Source organism: Plecotus auritus, assembly GCF_963455305.1.
Source record: "Plecotus auritus genome assembly, chromosome: 3".
Lineage (NCBI taxonomy): Eukaryota > Metazoa > Chordata > Mammalia > Chiroptera > Vespertilionidae > Plecotus > Plecotus auritus.
Window position 1 is genome coordinate 182,993,232 of NC_137772.1, and position 21,980 is coordinate 183,015,211.

General features: G+C 42.9%; 2 protein-coding genes across 12 annotated transcripts in view; one reads left to right on the forward strand and one right to left on the reverse strand.

The window, feature by feature from the left end:
- PRICKLE1 (prickle planar cell polarity protein 1) overlaps positions 1–10,513 on the forward strand; it is a 105,617-nt gene extending 95,104 nt beyond the window's left edge. For 3 of the 4 annotated variants that reach the window (XM_080660668.1, XM_080660667.1, XM_080660669.1), the window contains exons 3-8: positions 806–919; positions 1,530–1,667; positions 2,276–2,479; positions 3,688–3,874; positions 4,695–5,558; positions 8,153–10,448. In XM_080660668.1, coding sequence (XP_080516794.1) covers positions 806–919; positions 1,530–1,667; positions 2,276–2,479; positions 3,688–3,874; positions 4,695–5,558; positions 8,153–9,012 — 2,367 coding nt within the window. In that variant the 3' untranslated portion in view covers positions 9,013–10,448. Of the gene's footprint in view, positions 1–805; positions 920–1,529; positions 1,668–2,275; positions 2,480–3,687; positions 3,875–4,694; positions 5,559–8,152 lie in introns of all 4 variants that reach the window. The other variant, XM_080660666.1, reaches the window with a different exon arrangement.
- Positions 10,514–19,154: 8,641 nt separating this feature from the next.
- The window catches only part of PPHLN1 (periphilin 1), a 113,267-nt gene continuing 110,441 nt past the window's right edge, over positions 19,155–21,980 (reverse strand). For all 8 annotated transcript variants that reach the window (XM_080660519.1, XM_080660521.1, XM_080660517.1 and 5 more), the window contains one exon: positions 19,155–21,512. In XM_080660519.1, coding sequence (XP_080516645.1) covers positions 21,318–21,512 — 195 coding nt within the window. In that variant the 3' untranslated portion in view covers positions 19,155–21,317. The remainder of the gene's footprint in view (positions 21,513–21,980) is intronic.

Consider the following 21,980-nt stretch of genomic DNA (forward strand, 5'->3'; position numbering starts at 1 on the left):
TCTCTCTCTCTCTCTCTCTCTCTCCCTCCCTCCCTCCCTCTCCCTTCCTCTCTGAAATCAATAAAGAAATATATTTTTTAAAAAAAAAGAACCCCTTTTAGAAGCTTAGGGTGGGTAGGTGTTGTGGGATACTAAGGTATTGAAGCAGGCATGCCCCCAACTCCCCAATCTCCTGTCTTTCTTTCTGGAATCCCTTTTCTTCTTTCTCAGCACTGTGGTACTCATGAAGGGATGCTCCTTTAAATATAACAGGAAAAAAAAATGAGTTCTCCTTTCCAAATGAACCAAGTCTAAGTATGGCTCCCCTCCAGTGTCTTTGGGGAAATTGACTCCGGTATTTAGAAAATAACACTCATGGAAGCAAAGAAAGCCGATGCTTGGAGAGAACTTGATAAGGGAGAGTTTACAGAGGGTAACAAAACAGCTTTTTGTCTTTGTAACATGTGAAATTCAGAGAACAAATTCAGCGTGTTTGTGTGCTGGCGGGGTTTGGGACAGTGTCACGCAGCCTGTGTGGCCATTTGTAGCATTCACCCAGGACTCTTGCTGACCCTGGGGAGACTGGGCTGGGGAATTGTGGCCTTAAAGGTGCATATTTTATGGCGTGTAATTTATGACGGCCCTAATTGTCACTGCAAATTACATTCCTGAAGAGGAGTTAGCAGCTGGATGAGAGTTGGCTCAGCTGGTCTTCTCATTAGCACAAGAGGCCAAACCTTGTCCCTGCAGGGACAAGTAACTTTTTGAGATGGAGTGAGCGAAGACGCTCACTTTCTCCATGTCTTTCTCTCCCTCTCTTCCTCAGATCCAGCTCTATTTTGCTTGCTTACCAGAGGAAAAGGTTCCGTATGTTAACAGCCCTGGAGAGAAACATCGAATTAAACAGCTTTTGTACCAGTTGCCACCACATGACAATGAGGTAAAATAACAGGAAGAAGGCTAAGAAAATAAACACCAAGCATTGCGATGTCCCTCATAAACCCCAGCTCCTCCCATCCCTTGCCTTTCTTCAGTTAAAATGTGGCCGGAGAATACAGCTTTCCATTCTCTCGGAGAGAAAAGGGTGTCAGTGCAGTAAACACAAGTTGGTTTTTATAGTGTTTGCAGCCACCCACCGGAGACCAGGGGCCTGCAGGTGCCTGAGATCGCCCCACCCCTTCATCCAGGCTTAATGCCTCACAGTATAGTTCAGGCCTGGAGTTGACTTGAGTGCCTGCAGAATGTAGAGCAAACGTGGCAATTAAATTTAAACCTTTTGTAGAAAGGTTAATACGTTACATTTTTTTAGAGTCTCTGCTGACAAGAGTTGAAATTAAACATTTCGTATTTTAAAAAAAGAGTGTTCTTTTAAATTGCTTTTCCCTTTTGCTAGAGGCTGTAAGGTTTTGAGTCAATGAAAGGTCTGGTGTTATTTCTAAACTGGAGATGCACAGGGGCAGGACATCTAAGTGTGCTCTTCGTTTCTGGAAATGGAGAACTGGTGAGGGGGACGTGCTCCAGGGTGGTGCTTCTGTGTTCCTTCCGCAAAGGTGCGGTATTGCCAGTCTTTGAGCGAAGAGGAGAAGAAAGAACTGCAGGTGTTCAGTGCTCAGCGGAAGAAGGAAGCACTGGGAAGAGGCACGATCAAACTTCTATCCAGAGCCGTGATGCACGCCGTGTGCGAGCAGGTAGCCCTTTCTAGAATGAGTGGCCCATGGGGGTGATGTGGATGGAGTGAGCTGGGGGTGGGAGGGTGACAGGGCCAGCACACGTGTGGGCCCCAAAGGCCTCCAAAAACGAAGCCAAAGAAAGGCAGCCCAGCTCTTTGTCAAATGGGGATTAATGTTTATAACTGGCTACACTGCCGTGTATGTCGGGAGAGTCCGTCTGCCCTTAGGCAAACATCGGGTGACCTCCTGCTCCCCCTAGGGTCCTGGCAGGTTGGGAGGTGCTAGGGTACACCTAGTGTTCACAAAAGGCGGACAAAATGAAGACATTCAGATCCTTACCGGCCATTCTCAGCGTCAGAAATGCATCCAGCAGGAGGCTGGCTCAGGAAAACCACCCTTAATGTGAGTCGGACAAAACCCTTCTTAGGAATAGTCTAGGTGGGAAGTCTGTCGGAGGCCTGCTCATTTTAGCTGAGAATCACACATAATCCAGCATTAAGGAGCTACTTAATCACTCATAGGAGGGGAGAAAAATAAAAAGCTTTCCTGACAAATTTGGGACTTAGTGGCAAGTGGAGAGGCTGACAATCCCATCATCCCAGAAGGATCGTGCTTTCTGTTTTCAGTGCGGGTTGAAGATCAACGGAGGCGAGATTGCCGTGTTCGCCTCGCGGGCGGGCCCCGGAGTGTGCTGGCACCCGTCCTGTTTTGTCTGCTTCACGTGTAACGAGCTGCTGGTGGACCTCATCTATTTTTATCAGGATGGAAAAATTCACTGTGGCAGACACCATGCTGAACTGCTCAAACCACGGTGCTCGGCATGTGACGAGGTAAAAAAGTTCATCCCTTAACGCTGGGGAAAATAAGCTCCCAGTCAGCCAATATTCCACTGTTCACATCTAAGCAAAATAAAGAGCGGGCCCCAGGCGTCTGTGCATCGATAAGTGGGAGGCTCTTGATGGATGGGGAGAGAAAAACGAGTGGCAAGGAGAGTAGAGCAGATGATCTTATTCCTGTTAGGGAAAGGGGGAACAAACCAAGATTGTACACTTGTTTGTATACATCCAGACACGGTACATACAGCAAGACATGCACTACGTTAACAGTGGTTACCTGTGGGGCATGTGGGAAGGGATGGTGGTGTGAAAGGAATTTTTTTCTTAAGCTTTTTATTGTAAAGTCATTTAAGATTGACAGAAGAGTTGGAGGTGTTAGAGGTCCTTACACCCTCCTTCCCTGTTGTTAGTATCTTCCACAGAGTATGTGCATTGAAACTGAGAAGTTAATATTGCTGTTATACCATTAACTAAACTGTACACTTTATTTAGACTTCTAGTTTTGCTACTAATGTGTCTTTTCTATTCTAAGATCCAATCCAGGGTACCTCATTGCATTTTTATATATATATATATATATATATTTTTTTTTCTGAGTCTCCTTCACTCAGTGACAGTGAATGTTCAGTTTTTTCTTTATACATTTGTTTTTTTTAAGTTTTTTTTTTTTTTTTAATAATGTGATATTTGAAAATTTATTCTTTAGTCTGCCAATGGCCACCAGGTCAAGCGAAGCAGCAGCTATACAAGTGTGGCTCACACAGCCCAGCGTCTGGATTGCTGTAAATGTTGACTCCACAGACATTTTTACGAGTTTTCTATTAAAACACAGACCACTGAATTATTTCAATGTTAATGTCTTCTTTGCCAGATTATGCCAATAAAATGCAATTGGGGAGCAAAATAATGACCAAATTAATTATCTCCAATGAAGAAATCTGTTTTATTTTTCAGTTATGGTTGACATTCACTATTATATTGGTTTCAGGTGTACAGCATAGGGGTTGGACATTCATAAAGTTTAAACAAGCACTTAGTTTCTCTTTTTTCACGTTTTCAATGACTGCTCAATTTTATAGCTGAAGCAAGTTAGAGTCAAGCTTGAGGCTGTAAGAAACAAGGTTCGCCATCTAAGCGACTTGGCCTTGGAAAGAGCTCACAGTGATTTTCTGTCATCCTCTGCTTTCATATTCCTCTTAAAGATCATTTTTGCTGATGAGTGCACGGAAGCGGAGGGTCGCCACTGGCACATGAAACACTTCTGCTGCCTTGAGTGTGAGACGGTCCTGGGAGGGCAGAGGTACATCATGAAGGACGGCCGCCCGTTCTGCTGTGGCTGCTTCGAGTCTCTGTATGCAGAGTACTGTGAAACCTGCGGCGAGCACATTGGTGAGTCACAGCCTGGCCTGTCTGCTCAGTCTCGTTCCCATTGGCCTTTGTAATTGTCCACAGTCTATTTTTTTTTTTTAAATTGAGGTATAATTTACATATAGTGAAATGTACAGATCTTAAATGTTTCAGTTTTATGAGTTTTGACCAAGGACTATAGAATCGATTTTCATTTGAGGGATTTGCACTCTACAAAGTCACCTGACTGATGGAATACCGAGCATTGCTCCTAGCGGAAATACAGGGATAGGTTCCTGCCCGCCCCAGTCACATATATTGTTGGCTCATTAACACTGAAGTTGCAGCCAGCAGCACTGTACCATGTGACTGAATGAAGCTTATCTAACACACGTATTTTTTCTGTATGGCAGATCACAGCCTTCTTGTACTTAGTATCACTAGACAGCATTTTAGCACTATGCTTGAGGGCCATTTAAATAGCAAAAGCACCAAAAAAGTACAAAAATCTAAAGGAAACATGGTATAAGTAGACCACGAATATGCCACTTGTTGAAAGCACAAGAGCGGAAACAGAAGGCAGAGGATCACCTTGTTTGACCTCACCTGGGAGCATATATGGTGGTCAACTCAAACTTTTCACCCCTCTGCACCTGTCCGCAAATGACCTTGAAAACTGCAAGTATTGATTTGGGGGTTACAAACAAATTTTAGCAGGTAGGCAAATTTGTGGATACGGACTTTGTGACCCACAACGCTATCAAGAAACAGAACATTCCCATCACCCCTCTTTCCATCTCTTCCTTCTCCCTTTGTTTCAAGGTTGAGCTGTAGTCTGTTGTTCTATCCTTTTTCAAAACAGGTGTGGACCACGCCCAGATGACCTACGACGGGCAGCACTGGCACGCGACAGAAGCCTGCTTCTCCTGTGCCCAGTGCAAAGCCTCTCTGCTGGGGTGTCCCTTCCTCCCCAAACAAGGTCAGATCTATTGCTCAAAAACGTGCAGCCTCGGTGAAGACATCCACGCCTCCGATTCCTCCGACTCTGCGTTTCAGTCCGCTCGGTCGAGAGACTCCAGAAGAAGTGTCCGGATGGGCAAAAGCAGCCGGTCAGCGGACCAGTGCAGACAGTCTCTCCTCTTGTCCCCTGCTCTCAACTACAAGTTTCCTGGCCTCTCGGGCAACGCCGACGACACCCTTTCTCGGAAGTTGGATGACCTGAGTCTCTCCAGGCAGGGAGCAGGTTTTGTCAATGAAGACTTTTGGAAAGGCAGAGTCGAGCACGAAACCCCAGAAGACCCTGAAGAATGGGCCGAGCATGAAGATTATATGACGCAGCTCCTCCTCAAGTTTGGTGATAAAAGCCTCTTTCAGCAGCAGCCCAACGAGATAGATATTCGAGCCAGTGAGCACTGGATATCTGATAACATGGTTAAAAATAAGACCGAGTTAAAGCAAAATAACCAGAGCCTCGCAAGTAAAAAATACCAATCTGATATGTATTGGGCACAGTCACAAGATGGCCTGGGAGATTCTGCGTACGGCAGCCACCCAGGCCCGGCAAGCAGCAGAAGGCTCCAGGAGCTGGATCTGGACCATGGGGCCTCGGGATACAACCATGACCAAACCCAGTGGTATGAAGATTCCCTGGAGTGCTTGTCAGACTTGAAACCGGAGCAGAGCGTTCGGGATTCTATGGATTCTTTGGCTTTGTCTAACATCACAGGTACGTAATCTAGGGATTATGCTGTGTTTGGAAAAAGAGACACTAAAAAGTCTGTTCTGAAAATTTACCGTTCGGCACCAGGAGGGGCTGCGTTAATTAAAACTGGAGACCAAGGGAAGGAAGGAGTCTCATCCAATGCCAAACACTGTCTAGCAAAACAAACATGCAAATGTGTGTGCATATATGTACACACACACACACACATATATATATATATATATATATTCTTAATATACATATACTTTAATATATATATTTTATTGATTTCAGAGAGGAAGGGAGAGGAAGAGAGAAATAGAAACATCAGTGATGAGAGAGAATCATTGATCAGCTACCTACTGCACGTCCCCACTAGGGATTGAGCCCGCAACCCAGGCATGTGCTCTGACCAGGAATTGAATGGTAACCTGGTTCATAGGTCAATGCTCAACCACTGACCCAAACCGGCCAGGCTCATTACACTTATTTCAAAGAGGAAGAAACTGACATTTCAGTAATGGAGTCTGTATTTGTGTCTGAAAGATACTGTACTCTCTGGATTGTACTGTATAAAATTCAAGTTATTACAATCAGTCTGCCACTTTATAAGCTCATAACATTTTTTTAATTTCCCTGCATTGCCCTGTGGCAACAGATAGCTTAAAAATAGCTGAATAGTTTTTTACCCAGAATATAAAATAATTTCACTTTAATGTTTTCAAAGCACATTCATATCAGTTATCCATACTGTATCCTTAAAATGACCTTGAGCTGTATAGAGTGGATATTATTGCATTTTCTAAATGAAGAACTTGAATTACCAGAGGCTAAATGCCTAACTTCACAGAGGTTTTTCAAGGCAAGATCAAGCCTGGAACCCAGATTCCCTCCTGTATCTCATATTTGCAATAATTGTCTTTGGGTGCAAAAATATTACCTGGCTAGTTATAGTCGAACAAATGACATCCAGTCCTTTCATAAAGGTGACATTTCCGTATTGTAGACAGAAAAGGCTTTAGCCCTGTGCCAGGTGCTGCAGTAGCAAGAAGGGATGAGCCAGTGACCCCCCGGGTTTCTGTTGGACTTATCAAAGGGGAGTTGAGCAACGGTGGATGAGACAGAATTATGAAGCACCTCCTGTTTTGTTTTTAAAATATTTTAAGATTTTTAAATTAATTTTTAGAGAGAGGAAGGGAGAGGGAGAGAGAGAAAAACACCAATGTTCTCACACTGACCGGCTGCCAGCCGCACGCCCCCTACCGGGGATCTAACCTGCAACCAGGGCATGTGCCCTGACCAGGAATCGAACCGGCAACCTTTTGGTGCACAGACAACATTCCAATCAACTGAGCCACACTGGCCAGGGCTAGCATCTCCTGTGTCCTATATTAGGAGTTTAACATTTATCAAAGTGTCCTATATTAGGAGTTTAACATTTATCAAAAAACAGACACCATTTGGTACACAAAGTGTTAGGGCTAGACATTCCTTAACAATACAGACTGAATGAGGCTCCCTTTAGAAAGTAGGAAGTTATGTAGTACCTACTAGACACCAGTCCACACCAGTCCTTACTGTCACTTCCGCCTGCTGGGTATTCATTTATCTTCACTTGCCTGGGCCCCCTTAGAAAGGGAGAACAGTATCCGTTTTGGGAAAAGTTTCAAAGTAAGACTAATCAGGAGGTGGCATGTTATTTCCTGGGTTGAAGGGGAAGAAGACTGGATGGCAGTCTAGGTTAGGGGCTGGCAGACTTCCTCTGTGAAGGGCTAGATATAACTTCTGGGCCACACAGGCTCTGTTGCACATACTCAGCACTGCCATTGTGGAAAGCAACCGTAGATAATACGTAAATGAGTAGGTGTGGCTGTGTTCCAGTGAAACTCTATCCACAAATAGGCTGTGGGCTGGATGTGGCCCTTGGGCTGTGGCTTGCTGACCACAGTCTGGGGATGCAATTAGGAAAATGAGTGTAGGTATAAGAGGAGGACGATATGGTGGCCATGTGGATGCAAAGGAAGGGACTGATGGAGATGCTCAGGTGAAGCAATCTGGCTCTAATGGATTGAGAGGCCGAATTCTACCATGTCAGGTGAATAAAGTAATCATGAGATTTTTAAAAAATAAATTTTTATTGATTTCAGAAAGGAATGGAGAGGGAGAGAGAGATAGAAACATCACTGATGAGAGAGAATCATTGATCTGCTACTGCACGCCCCACACTGGGGACCAAGCCTGCAACCCGGGCATGTGCCCTTGACCGGAATCGAACCTGGGACCCTTCAGTCCGCAGGCTGACACTCTGTCCACTGAGCCACATCCGCTAGGGCTAGTCATGAGATTTTTATGAAGAGCTTTTACATTGTTGCTGTTCATGCCATGTCCTGTAGGCTCCAAAACAAATGGACTCCTAAGAAAGGCTGTGCCCCTTGGGTCAGTAACAAAATTCATCCTCCTCTCTTTATATGCATGTTGTGTTTACTTTGTGGGTGGTAATCAAACACTGAAATTGAGGAGAATTTTCTTTGAAATGCTTCCTTTCAGTAGCTTGTTTGTAAAATGGTCAGATGATTAGGGTCACTGAGACTCACATCTTGTCTTGGCTTTTCTTGTAGGGGCTTCGGTGGATGGAGAAAGTAAGCCGAGGCCATCCTTATATTCCCTGCAGAACTTTGAGGAGATAGAGGCAGAAGATTGTGAGAAGATGAGCAACATGGGGACTCTGAACTCTTCCATGCTGCACCGGAGCGCCGAGTCCTTAAAGAGTCTCAGTTCAGAGCTGTGCCCAGAGAAAATCATGCCCGAGGAGAAACCAGTCCACCTGCCAGTGCTCCGACGATCCAAGTCCCAGTCCAGGCCCCAGCAGGTCAAGTTCTCAGATGATGTCATTGACAACGGGAGCTATGACAACCTGGAGATCCGGCAGCCCCCGATGAGCGAGAGGACGCGGAGGCGGGTGTACCACTTCGAGGAGCGAGGTTCCAGGCCTCACCACCACCGCCGCCGGAGGAGCAGGAAGTCCCGCTCCGACAACGCCCTGAACCTCGTCACGGAGAGAAAGTACCCTCCCAAGGACAGGCTGCGGCTGTACACGCCCGACAACTACGAGAAGTTCATCCAGAATAAGAGCGCCCGGGAGATCCAGGCGTACATCCAGAACGCCGACCTCTACGGGCGCTATGCCCACGCCACCTCCGACTACGCGCTGCAGAGCCCGCAGGTGCCCCGCTTCCTGGGGCTCTACGGGGAGGACGACGACTCCTGGTGCTCCTCCTCCTCCTCCTCCTCTGACTCGGAAGAAGAAGGCTATTTTCTTGGACAACCGATCCCTCAGCCCCGGCCACAGAGGTACGCCTACTACACAGACGACCTTTCCAGCCCAACGACCGCACTCCCCACGCCTCAGTTTGGTCCGGGCATGACTAAATCCAAGAAGAAAAAGGGACACAAGGGCAAAAACTGTATTATTTCTTAACCCGGTAGCTGTGGAGGTCCTGTCTCAACTTAGCCATTAACCCTCTTGACTCATATCCTTTTTCTTTCGTAGGAAAGTTGCTAAAATAGTTTAAAGTGCTTTGCCCATGTACATGAGCCCCCCGACTGCTGTTTACAGTGTCAGATTAACTCTCAGAAGGTGTGATGGCTCCCATTGACCCTCCTCGGATGGTGCCAGTCAGGTACATTAGGGTGTTGCATAGCTGCTTTGGTCTCCAGTCTGCGAGAGAATCCTCTAGAAACTCGTAAGGTGATTGGACGGGGGTACTGATTTTAGACGACGGAGAACTTCAGCCGCCTTTGTAAAGCAATAGTGTGTGTCGTTGTCCACGCCAGGTTGGCCCAGGGCCTGATCGGTCAGTCTTACTGTGCGGCATGCACGTAGTCACCCTGACCCAGCCAACACTGTGCGCCCCATCTCAGAGGCCACCTCGTCCCCTTGCAGTCCTCTTTAGCCAGGTAAACTTTGTATTATTGTATTAGCTCCAGCTACAGATTGAAAAACAAAACAAAAAAACTTTGCTATTTATAATGTAGTATTTCATAGACTTAAGTGTATTCCTAATTTAACGGTGCAAATATTAATGTACATAATGTACAGTTCAGATTTTAAAGCTGATATTTTTATATCCCTGAATTGCAAGATGTTTGTTACACTGCAGTGCTAGATTTGTTAGGGAAGCAGAAACAGCATTTATGGATGAAATGATTGCTTGTATTTTAGTCAGGGTTTATAAGTTTAGATGGTCAAATTTATATTGCCTAGTGATGGAGAGTTCAATTTTTTTTTTATTTTTCCCCCCCAATATTAAAAAGGCTCTGTATGCATGGTGGGGCTATGTAAATAGTCTTTAAAACTATGGCCCTATTAATCTTCCGAGTGTTATTTATGGGTCATGCAATGTAAACTGTATAAATGTAAAAACAAACAAAAACCCCATATAGACCCCTGGAATATATGGTAAAAACAAGTAGAAACTGTTTGGGTGGATGTTTTTTTTTTCCCCACTTGGGGATGGTGTATGTGGGGGGGGAGGGAGGTCCCATTTTTAGCAAGGTGGTGATTATCTCATGGGAAGAGACCAAAACTACAAGGATCTGCTTTTTTGTGGCAGAGGACTTTGTAGATTTATTATTTGAAGAGAGGTTATTCCTTTTCATCCCTCCCTTCCAGCTAATTTGTTGGCTTTTAGCAGCAATTTTGAAAACCGGGCCTTCTGATTATGTTTTTCTTTTAAAATCTTTAAATTAGAGGATGCTGTACCACTGACTATTTCAACTTAATAGGAGGTTCTATTTCAAGGGAAAATTATCTTAGACTTGAACTAATGAGCTGATATTTTGGTATGTGCCATTCTTGCACATACGCTGCAGTCCTATAGCTAAGGTCCCAGTGGTATTTTGGACCTTTTGGAAGGTATTAAATAAATAATAAATAATAAACAACCTACTTTTCTGAACACACATTTTTGCAAACATCCAGACAGCTTCCACTTTGCTCCTGTGTTTAGGCATGATTTCTTTTCCCGTTCTGTCGTTAACAGACCACCATTTGATGCCTGCACGTCCACTGCCCCTGCTAGTAGGTGGGAAAGAGGGCTTGTGGCACAGAGGCACGGCTGTCCATGTTTACTGGAATGAGGAAAGCCGCTAGGCCTTGGGAAGGAGCCACACAAACCCAGTAGGTAACCAGTGGTCGACGGCATCCCTTGCACACATCCCTTGCACACATCCCTGGACACAGCAAGGCTTTGTATCTGGGCTACACAGAGCCCTTCAGAAACACACCACTGCTGAGAGCTCTTTCCTCAGTAACTACCATCAGTTCCCTAGTCTGGTTCATTTCAAAACATCAACAAGAAAAAGGAAATGCATGCACGTGGCAAAAAAATTCAAACAAGAACGAGTGTCTCCTTTCTACTCTTCACCTCCAGTCCCTCAGGCCCCCTCCCCAAAGGTAACCACTGCTATTCATTCCTAGTGGAGCCTTCAGATGGTAAAGCCTTGTTACATAAACCTCTTTTAAAAACAGGAGCAAACTATACACACTGAGACTCGCTTTTTTCACTTTACATGTGGACATTTCAAATTGGTGCATATAGGCCTACCTCATGCTTTCAGTGACTGCATAATCTTCCACTTTTAGATGTACTGCCATTCACTTAACCTTGGTGCTGGACCTGAATTTCCTCATCGACACCTTATCCTGCACTGGCAGGTGTGCACAGCAATTCTGAGTAGCACACTCACTGGGACAAAGGCTATGCATGTAAAATGTTGATGGGTATCAACAATTTTCCTCCAAAAAAATTACCAATTGACATTTATACTAACATTGTATGAGAATCCTTATTCCATCACAATCTCACATAACATAGAAGCACATTTTTTAAAATTTATTTTGAAAACCTTTTTGGAACCTAATGCTGCCAAGAATGGGCATTCTGCGTGGAGCTGGTGTCCTCCTATAAAAAAAAAGAAAAGAATGGGCATCCTTTTGGAAAGACTGTTGCTATATGGTGCTCATAGGGGATGGATAACATAATAAACAGGTCATGCTTAGCCTGGGAAAATGTGGTTATAAATGAAGTCACTGTCCTCAGTGGTTTTCAAGTCATTCTCAAAAGATTAGTTGCTTTTGCTTCTTCTCACACTTCATTTTTGCATTTCCTTTTATAAGGGTTAGATTGCCAAAGGCTTAAGGAAATGCAGAAATATTTACTCACAATGATAATCTTTAAAGCTTATTGGCAAAGGAAGAAAGGAAAGCGACTGCCTTGCAGTTCTATAAAGACTTGGCAAGAAAATTAAGCATAGTTGCTAAAAGGTGTGCATAGATTTAGTTAACAAGAGTGCAAAATGTGTGGTCAGTCACCAAACTCTAAAATTTAGTCCCAAGATAAATCTCAAATGTTAAAACACTGCCTCTAATCTCTCTATGGGTGAAGCGGAATCCTAATGGTTGCATTTTCCTCACTTCAGGCCAAACTGGAGAACATTTAGCTTATGATCCATGGAGGGACGCTGACAGAATGACAGCAGGAACTCTGGTGTGTGCTACATGCCCATGAGTCGGCTCCGACTCCCGGGGACCCTATGAGTGGGTGATGCCCACAATGTCCTGTCCTCAGCAGCCCTGCTCAGCTCTGTAACTCCTGCCTGTGGCTTCCTTTATGGAGTCAATCCATCTGGTATTTGATCTCCTTTTCCTGCTGCCTTCTATTTTTCTCAGCATTATTGTCTTTTCCAAAGAACCTGCCTTCTCATGATATGCCCGAAGCAGGACAGCTTCAGTTTTGTCATTTTTGCTTCCAGTGACATTTCACGCTTTATTTGCTGTAGGACCCACTTGTTTGTCTTTCTGGCGGTTTAGGGTGTCTGTAGACATTTAACACTGTATTTCATACGAATCCATTTTTTTTCTTGCCAGCCTCCTTCGTCCACCTTTCACATCCGTACATAGTAATTGAGACTGGGAGGAAGTGGATGACCTTAGGTGTGGCCTCTAATAGCACATCCTTGTTCCTAGTGATCTCTTAATTCTTCCACTGCCTTCTCTTGACTGCATTCTCCATGGGAATTCATGAATGGGCCAAGATAAGCAAAATCTTTCACAATTTCAGTGTCCTCATTATCTTTGTTAAAGTTGTGTATTTCTTCTATAGTCATGATTTTTTATCTTCTTGCTGTTCAAATGCAGTCCTGTTCTGGCATTTTTTTTTTATTTTATTTTTTTTTTTTACTTTCATCAAGTTTCGAATTATTGCTACTTTCTTCCCATAAGATGCTGTCATCTACATATATTTATTGATATTTCTTCCACTGATTATTACTTCCTGAGTCTAGCTCAGTTTTTCATGTGCTATGTTCCGCATACAGATTAAACACATAGAAAGATCAGGTGTACCCTTGTCTGACACCTTTGCCTATAGGAAACCATCTGTCCCTCCATATTCTGTCCTGACGGTGGACGCATCAGGACAGTCAAGGGCTGAGGCACGCCCACTTTCAGTGCAATCCACAGCTTTGCACAATCAACACAGTCAAAGGCTTTACTGTGGTCTATGAAACACAGACTGACCTAAAATTCTTTGAACACTCCATTTAGCTCTCATTAAAAGGTAATGATTCATTTTGTGTATGCATTTGCTATTCTTGACTCTCTGCTTTCTAGTTCCCGAGTTAAATAAAAAGTTCCAGAAGTGAAAGGAGATACCATTGGTTGTCTAACCCTTTCACTTCACATACAAATCCTGGGCCTTTTTAAAAGGGTAGTAACACTGGGTACCCATGACTGCTTGATTTCCACACACGGCACACATCCCTGTCCACCTTGGCCCTTGGGTGTTGGGACATGGACGTGTTGGTGTGGACTTATTTCAGGAATGCCCAGAAAACTTCACTACAGCCATTATTAACATAGTGTGGGCATACTCATGTATTGAGCTTCGTTTCTAATGGACACTTGACTCCTGCCACGAAAAGGAGAACCAGGTTGCTAGACCTTCAGATTAAGAGAAATTGGGAATTTGAACTTTTGTGAAATATCTCAGTTTTAAAATACTAGCAACTAATCCAAACATTTCTAAAACATTGTAAATAAAATAAGCCTGCCATCAGCAAGTCTCCAATGCATGAGTTACAAATTCAAGAGCCTGAAGTTGATCCCCCTAAACCAGTGGTTGGCAAACTCATTAGTCAACAGAGTGGCAAACCGTGCCCTAAACCTTGGAGCTGCCTAGGGGAGGCACAACAAATTATTGTTTATAGAAATACATGTGAGTTTTTTGGATACACAAAGAAGAAAATTTAATGGGATTAAAAAGTTACACTAAGAGTCTCATCAATTCAATTATGATAAAAGTCTATTTTAATTAGTCAAATGAGGAAATTGCTAATTGCGTAGGTAGGTTCTGTAGCCGTTCTTTGGACCTGTTTAAAAGCAGAAGGCATGCTCCTGCCCAGGCCACATAGGGTTCTGCAATCTCACACATTAGGAAGGCTTCCAGGTAAACGGGGCCAAGGAGAAATAAGCAGGAGCAAACTGAATTTTGTACCTCTCAGTTCACATATTGCCAAGGTCATAAAGTCCTGAACTTTTCCGGGGAATAAAGTGTAAGGGTGGCTTTCACAAATAAGTGGAGGAAAAGACAATGGGTACATACAGAATTGGCCTCAGGATTAGAGCCAAGTTATTCTTTTTAAACAGACGTATTAGAATTTCCATTACAGGGATCCATTTTAGCCTCAACTTTTCTTTTTGCAAAGGAAAGTTCACATCTCTCCTGCTCTGTGTGCACGGGTGCTGTTATGCCAACTTGAGAAGTAACTTGCAGCCCCTTCCCTGGAAGCATTTGATTCCAGACAACTTAGTACCACGAAGAATATGAGACCAGTATAAATGCTGATAACTTGTTTCAGCATTTTTATATAAGTGAACCAAGAGACTGACCTTGAAAAAGACAATTACAAGGCTAATAGAAACCCACCACTAAGTTGATCTTGGAGTGGTGCAAAGCATCCTGGACTCCAGGAGTCAGGTGTTCCGGCTGAGGAGACTCGGCTCCCTCATTAATTCGAGCAGGTTAAGTGCTCTGACCAGTTTCCAGTCTAAAGTGAGAGCCACACCATCACCAAGGCTTGCTTCCAGCTTTAGTACTTGGTGGAGACTGGACTGAATTTTTCAGGTCAGAAGTCTTCCCACTCAGCAGTGTCACTTCCCTTTTTGTGACTCTTTTATTTACCAACATATCTGTCTGGTCAGGATTCCAGAAAGGATCCCTCCAAAGACCATGGCTCGTGGGAGCTGGAAGTTTTAAAGAAAGATGGTGCTTTTTAATATTAATGCTGAGTGAGCAAGAGGTTACACTAAGTCATGAGCAAGTTTGGAGATAATCTCTGCCCAGAATGCATATGCTTCAAGTCAGCGTTAGCCTCGTTAATTAGACAGTCTGAAGACTGCAGCGAGTTATGTGAAAGGTAAAGTATCATCCTCCCTCATGTTATTTCTCCCATTACCAGGATGAAAAGGAAGATTTTTTTTCTACATCTCAGAGGGCTGCTATCAGCAGCAATCTTAGCCTGGAATCTCTGAACATGTTGTAAGCAAAGCTGAAAAGGTGTTAACTATATTTAATTAATGTTGGTTCCTAGGAGAGTTGAATTACCAGGTTCATTCCACTTAAATGGCTCTTCTCCAACTCCACTAGGGGTCCAGGTATAGCTCCCATAGAGCCAAGTCCTGGGCTGCACTGGCCATGGGGGCTGTAACCCCACATGCTACTTGCCCCTTAACTACCCCTCATGAACCTCAAAGGTGTTTTCTCTAACAGCTCCAAAGCAGAAGTCATGGGAACCAATACAGAAGGTAGCAGCAACTGAGGGTAAAGTGACCACCAAGCTTTTCCACCATTTCCAGGAACACTGAATTCAGAGTTTAAAGATTTGAGCCCCGGCCAGTTTTTCTCAGTGGTTAGAGCATTGGCTCTCGCACCGGAGGTTCTTGGGTTTAATCCCCAGTCAAAAGTACATACCTGGGTTGCGGGTTCGCTCCCCACCCCTGGTCAGGGTGCTTGCAGGAAGCAGCCAGTCGGTGTGTCTCTTTCACATCAATTTTCTTCACTCCCTTACTCCTCCCTCTCTTTCAGTTGTGAAAATCAATGGAAAAGGTATCTTCAGGTGAGGATTAAAAAAAAAATAAATAAAGGTTTGAGTAAATCTCTGGCATTCCCACTTCCAGCAATCTGACCTTAAGGCAAGTTATAACGTCTCTTGCCCTTGAAAGTAAAATGAGAATACAATCCCCACCAGCTTATTACATGGGAAAATGTTTGTGAGTCAAAAAACACTAGAATGTGACTTTAACCTTGTTTAGATAGTGAAATAACTGAAAAACATGGTGCTTCTCATAATCCTATTTAGTATATTAAACCTGATACACATTTTAAGCCACATCCAATATGGTACACTAGATTCCACTGTAAAAAAGTAGCAGGATACAAAGTTTTAAAAATGGGAAGTTCCTGCCAAAGTGGGGCTAGTCCCACACACCGACCCTAGCTTAGCAGTTAAGGACATTATCCCTTCGCCAACATTCCTACCTCAGGACAGAGGTGGGGCAGGAAGGCCATGGCCATCAAGCTAACCCCGGGGATGAGGAGATGCTGAGAGAGCTCCGTCTCTCCAGGGTCCTGGGATGGATCAGGTTGCTCCTATGTTCACACTAGACCACCTCTCAACTGAGTAGCCCTGCAGCAATGGGACACCACCCCTGTGATGTCCATGGACTGCAGTGGTGGGGGTGCCATGTCGCACGAGCCCGTGGCACAGCTAACATTCAGTCCAGTCTAGGAGAGGAAAGGGAAATCAAAAACTTGAGCACAAAAACAGATGCCTCAGCCTGGTGAGCTGCTCGCTGATGGACTGCATCTTCTTCCATTCCTTCCCCAGCCTCGGGCCTGCCTCCCACAGCCCCATCCACTGGGGGCTGACCCCCTCCTGGCTTCAGAAGTCTTCCCCACCTTACCCACCAGACAAGCGCAGGCTGTGGGCAGAGGCCATCTGGGATCTGGTGCCAGGGAGGAGCCCAGGTGGCTGGAGCTGGACCAACTTGAAGGTGTCGCAGACATTGGGCCAGTGTCTTTCTCAGGAGTTTGGTCACGAAGGATGGACTCTTCCCACTTGGAGGATGTAGGGACAGTCATTGGATCCTCTCCCCTTCTCAGGCAGCTTGTCCAGCCTCCTGCTCTCAGTGAACCCTCAGTGCCATCAAAGACAGTGTCAGGGTCTCAGCCAGAAAGTTCGTAAGTGGGGGTGCCAACAGGTGACCCCAGAAATGGGCCCTGAGCCAAGGGGAGCATTCCCTTAAGATGCAGTTCTGAAGGCCACATGGCCATTGGCCAGGGCAGCTCTGCCCCTTTTTCCTCCTCCCCATCTTATATGTATTCTAACCAGGAAACACAGACAGCACATGGGTGTCCTGGGCATGGAGGCATACCCCAGACATCCTCTTGCAGCAAGTGTCTATATACGTTGTGGTTATTTTACATGTTCTTGAATGTTTATATTTCAGAAAACCTCTATTTCATACATACGCACACGATTGACAGTTTAAAACCTTATACAATTTTTTTAAAATATATTTTATTGATTTTTTACAGAGAGGAAGGGAGAGGGATAGAGAGCTAGAAACATCGATGAGAGAGAAACATCGATCAGCTGCCTCCTGCACACCTCCCACTGGGGATGTGCCCGCAACCAAGGTACATGCCCTTGACCGGAATCGAACCCGGGACCCTTCAGTCCGCAGGCCGATGCTCTATCCACTGAGCCAAACGGTTTCGGCAAACCTTATACAATTTTAATTATCATGGTCTATCATTAGAACACCATTAATCTGTGGGAACAGAGCTCAAAAAAACCAGCATGCTATAGATTCAAGCTGTCTCTACTGCTATACAAATATGCACGAGGCTTTAATGATATTTCTCATCAACTGACATTTCAAATATGACTTGAAACAAACTCAGTGGACTGGCAAAGCCTTTTATACAACAAGTCCCCATTACTCCAAGATCGATTATTACAATGGAAATGTGGAACTGGTGCCACCAGCCAAGGGCAACTTCAGTGAAGCCAACCCTCCAATATCATTTACTTGAGCAAAAGTGAGCCGCTAACAAGAAACCAACCATGTGGCTTAAACAATAAAGACATTGATTCCTCTTTCACACAACAGTTCAATACTCCATTTGGTCACGCAAGGATCCAGGCTCCTTCCATCTTGTACTCTGCAATAAATCAAGGCTGGGTTGTTATTGCTTCAATTTTGGGAAGGGATAGAAGAGAGCATGGAGGAGGCATATCTATTGTCCTAAGGGTCCCAGACCAGAAGTAACAGTACTTTCACTCCAATTCCACATGAGAGAACATAGTCTAACTTGGTCACACCTAACTACAAGAAAAGTAAATGCAGTCCTAATGAGGTAGTTATATGACTCAATTTTGACTCCATTACCATGGAATAAGGAGATAATATATTCTAACTACCTTAGTGACTAGCCTCCCTCCTTTTGTATCACTGAATTGGGTAACATCAGTGCTCTCAAGAGAACTGGCAGGAAGGAGATGATAAATGTACTGTGCTAACCCACAAACCTTGGTGTGGCCAGGAGAATGTGGCCATTACGGGAGCTCCAGGTGTCAGCCTCAGCAGCATTACAGCCGTACAGCCACCTGGGTGGCCAGCAGCCTGCAACACTGAATACTGTCCACCAAGAATACTTCAGGGATGGCCAGACCACCATCTCCAAAATGTCTGCCAAAGAACTGTCAGTCTTGGAGTTTAGGACCATTGGCAGGAAGCTCTGAAAGGAAGCTGAAACCACTACATAATATTCTAGCAAGGTAGCAGAGTCCTTTCTTAAGGGGATCTGGCCTCCCCTTCCTTTAAGAGGTTCTGCATCTATGAACTGGCTCAGGGCTAGGAAGTGGCTGAGGGTGTATGAGAAATCAACATTTTTGACAAGTATAAATAAATACAAAAGTAGTATTTTCAAACCTCATTGATAAGTAGGAGAGAAAGGACAAAGTTATAAGCATTCAAAATCCTTCACATTCTGCTCTCAACCTACCCTTTCTATATTCGTCTCCTACATCTTCCCCAACCAGCTTCAGTCCCTTCCTTCTAGACTTCTAATACTTCCCTTTTTCTGCTAGAATAAGACCCAAGGGTTAAATTTCACTTCCTTTGTGAAGTCTCAATAAATTTGAATCCCTAAAACATCCCAAAGGATGCTAGGAACTGGGGTCACAAAGACAGCATGGTTCCAGAGCCCTCCAGAGGTTACTACATAGATGTGGGATTTTAATCCTGTAGTTCTCTGAAACCAGGCTCATAATTACACACCCACGGAGCACTACTCTGGGCTCGATTTTATGTTTAACTGCTTTCTCAGATATCAAGACTCCCTATGACACCAAAGGTAATAGTTTCTCAAACTTCCTCCATCCTGCTGAGTGGATGAACTGAACACTAAGGAGTAATCTTGCAGGAGAAAGGAATAAAAATCTACATTTCTGTAAAACACTTCGAAACGGTTAAAAAGAAAAACGACAATATAATTATTTAAACCTAGTTGCTTTATTTTGCACTTTTAAAATTCACAAAAAGTTTCACAATATCTGCTTTCCCCTTTTGATCACCAAGGCTTTATAAGACAATGAAAATTTTATCACATCAGTTGGACATACTCAAAAACAATGGATAATTTACAAACAAATTTTTTTAATGAAGAACATTTTGCAAAATACACACGCTGGTACCCATCTGAATTTATCTATCCTAAAATTAGACTTTAAAGCTTAAAGAAAAAAACAAACACACACAGAGAGATTTAACACTGACAAACCTACCAGAATAAAGCTGGTGGAAAGCTTATTATAAACCGCTTTAATGTTTAAATGTTATCTGTTGAACCTACATTTAAATGTATTGTGGGTAAAAGTCCTATAATTTAATGAATTTCAAAAAAGTGAACAACTCTTTTGCCTCCATGGTAGTTTCTCAAGTTTATTTATTAAATTGTGACATCTCGACTAAAGAAAATGGATCCTGGAATTACAACAATGAAGGAGAAGAAACACATGGGGACAGGGGAGAAACAAAATCAGTACTTTTATTCTTTTTAAGGTCTTTGTAACAAACAAAATCATTGCTCATATTAATAAAGAATACCAGAGATGATATGTGGGGTTGAGTTTTGGCTATGTACAACTTCTAAATGGCAGTAATTAAAATTCAAGGTCTTATATAGGAAACTTAAGAAAATAATTGTTGCCTTTGATTCAATTTTAAATTTGTGGAATGGCATAATACATTTTTTGAGGTACCTATTATAGGACCTGCTAAAATTATTTATACTGCTATTTCCACATTTAATAAAATGTTTATCTACTCTGGGTAGTTAAGATAGTATCAATAAAGGCCACTAAAAAATGATGCCAGAATTCAGGTGAGAAAAGTGGAAATGGAAAGAGGATGGGAGGATAATGATATTGGGTAGTAATAACAAACATAATTTTTAAGATTTCCTAACTAATGCCACAAAATTACTATTTTGGCTAAATGCCACTGGACAGCTGGAAGAGAACAGGAAATGAGTGGAATATCCTAATCGTCCCAGTTAGATTCCTAACTAACCTGTTATTTGGATGGCTAGCTCATAAAGGATGGTTTACACAGACTGCTTGGTGAAAGGTCATTGTGCGAGGCTTATTACCTACTCTGCTTTGTTTCTTCCAAAAACACTTTTGAAGGGCTAAGAACCCCTTAGAAAAGCAGCAAAACAAAGAAATTTTTAGAATACAAAGAGATTAACAAAGGCATAATTGGTAAATAGTTTAATCATGGATATGGTATCAGTCTTCTTTCTTGAGATAGGGAATATGGGCCAATGGGGAAAAAAAGTAGCTCTACTACTCAAATTCTAAATTTTTCTCTTTCAACTAGAAATTTTAAAAGAAATTTCAGCTTTAAAATGGCCCTCATCTTTCATCTCAAATTACCTATATATGATGTTGTCTAAGACACACACAAGAATTTCAGGATTATTTTAATAGAAGACATTAATTTAGGTTCATTTACTTAGAAAACAGGATTTTATTGTGAGGTGTCTTTTAAGAGATTTAAGTGCTCTAGTTACTGCAATGAGAATTTATACTCAAAGCAAATATTCTCTAAGATACCAAGGTATTCAGTTTATTTGGATCTTATACTTAAACATATTAAAACTTACAAAGCCTAAGATAAGCAAGCAACAAGTCAATAAGATCACAACTTAGAATTCTAACATTTTCACATGGTATCAATGACTATGAAATGCAAAAATCTTATAAATGTTTAAGTGGAATGATCTCTAAAAATTACACTAGTGTGACCAAACAAATGATCACATACTATGGAAGACTATAGCACATGAGTAAGTACAGAAAGCTGTTCTCCAGGACTTGAAACATTACTTGACCCATCATTTTAGAGGGGGGAAAAGGTAAGTAATTAATTAGAAGGCTCTACACATAGATAAAACAAATTCTAATTAAAATATCTTAAGACTATTTTAGATGTTTATTTGATATTGGAATTGTGGTCAACTATCATAAAGTATTTCTCTTCATCAAAAAAAAAAAATCCGTATTTTAAGGATTTACACAATCCAGTGGGGGAGGGGGACTATCTAGTACCTTTTTTTTTTTTTTTTTTTTTTTTTGGCCTGAGCAAGTAAATTTTTAAAAAGGCTCTCCAAAGTCTTGAGTAGAGGTGTCATACTCTGCAATGAAATGCTTGAGTTCTTCCACACACCGCTCACCTATTTCATGTAAATTCTGTCTCAATGCAAACTGTATGGACTTTTCTAATGAAGGATCTTTTTCAATCAGCATTTTCACAACCATCCCAAAAGTTTCACAGTCTTGTCGGTAAACCTAGAAAGATGAAATACATTGTCGTTAGCTGAAAGTGAAAATGATTAGTCAAAGACTGAGCTGGTTCAGTTGGCAGAATTATGATGCTAAAGTTCAAAAGGGAGACAGTAATATAACTGAACCTCTGTTGGCCCTGAGTAGTCACTAATTGCCAAAGGCCATTTAAACCTCCATCTATGAGGTTTGCTGACAACTTCAATGAGTAGGGAAACACTGCTATACCCCATCACTGACTACCGAAGTTAGGCATGACTTTTGTCAGCATAAGGCAGTCTACAAAAAGGACATCAGACTAGAGGTGAGAAGAACTAGGAACAAAAGACTAGCGCGGTAAGGCACATTAATGGATTTATTCATTTACTTGTTTGGAAGAAAAAAGTTTCTCAGCACCTAACTTCAGATCATTTGTTTGAACCATGACTAGATGACAAATTCAAAATTCTGTTTAGTACATTAACAAACAACTAT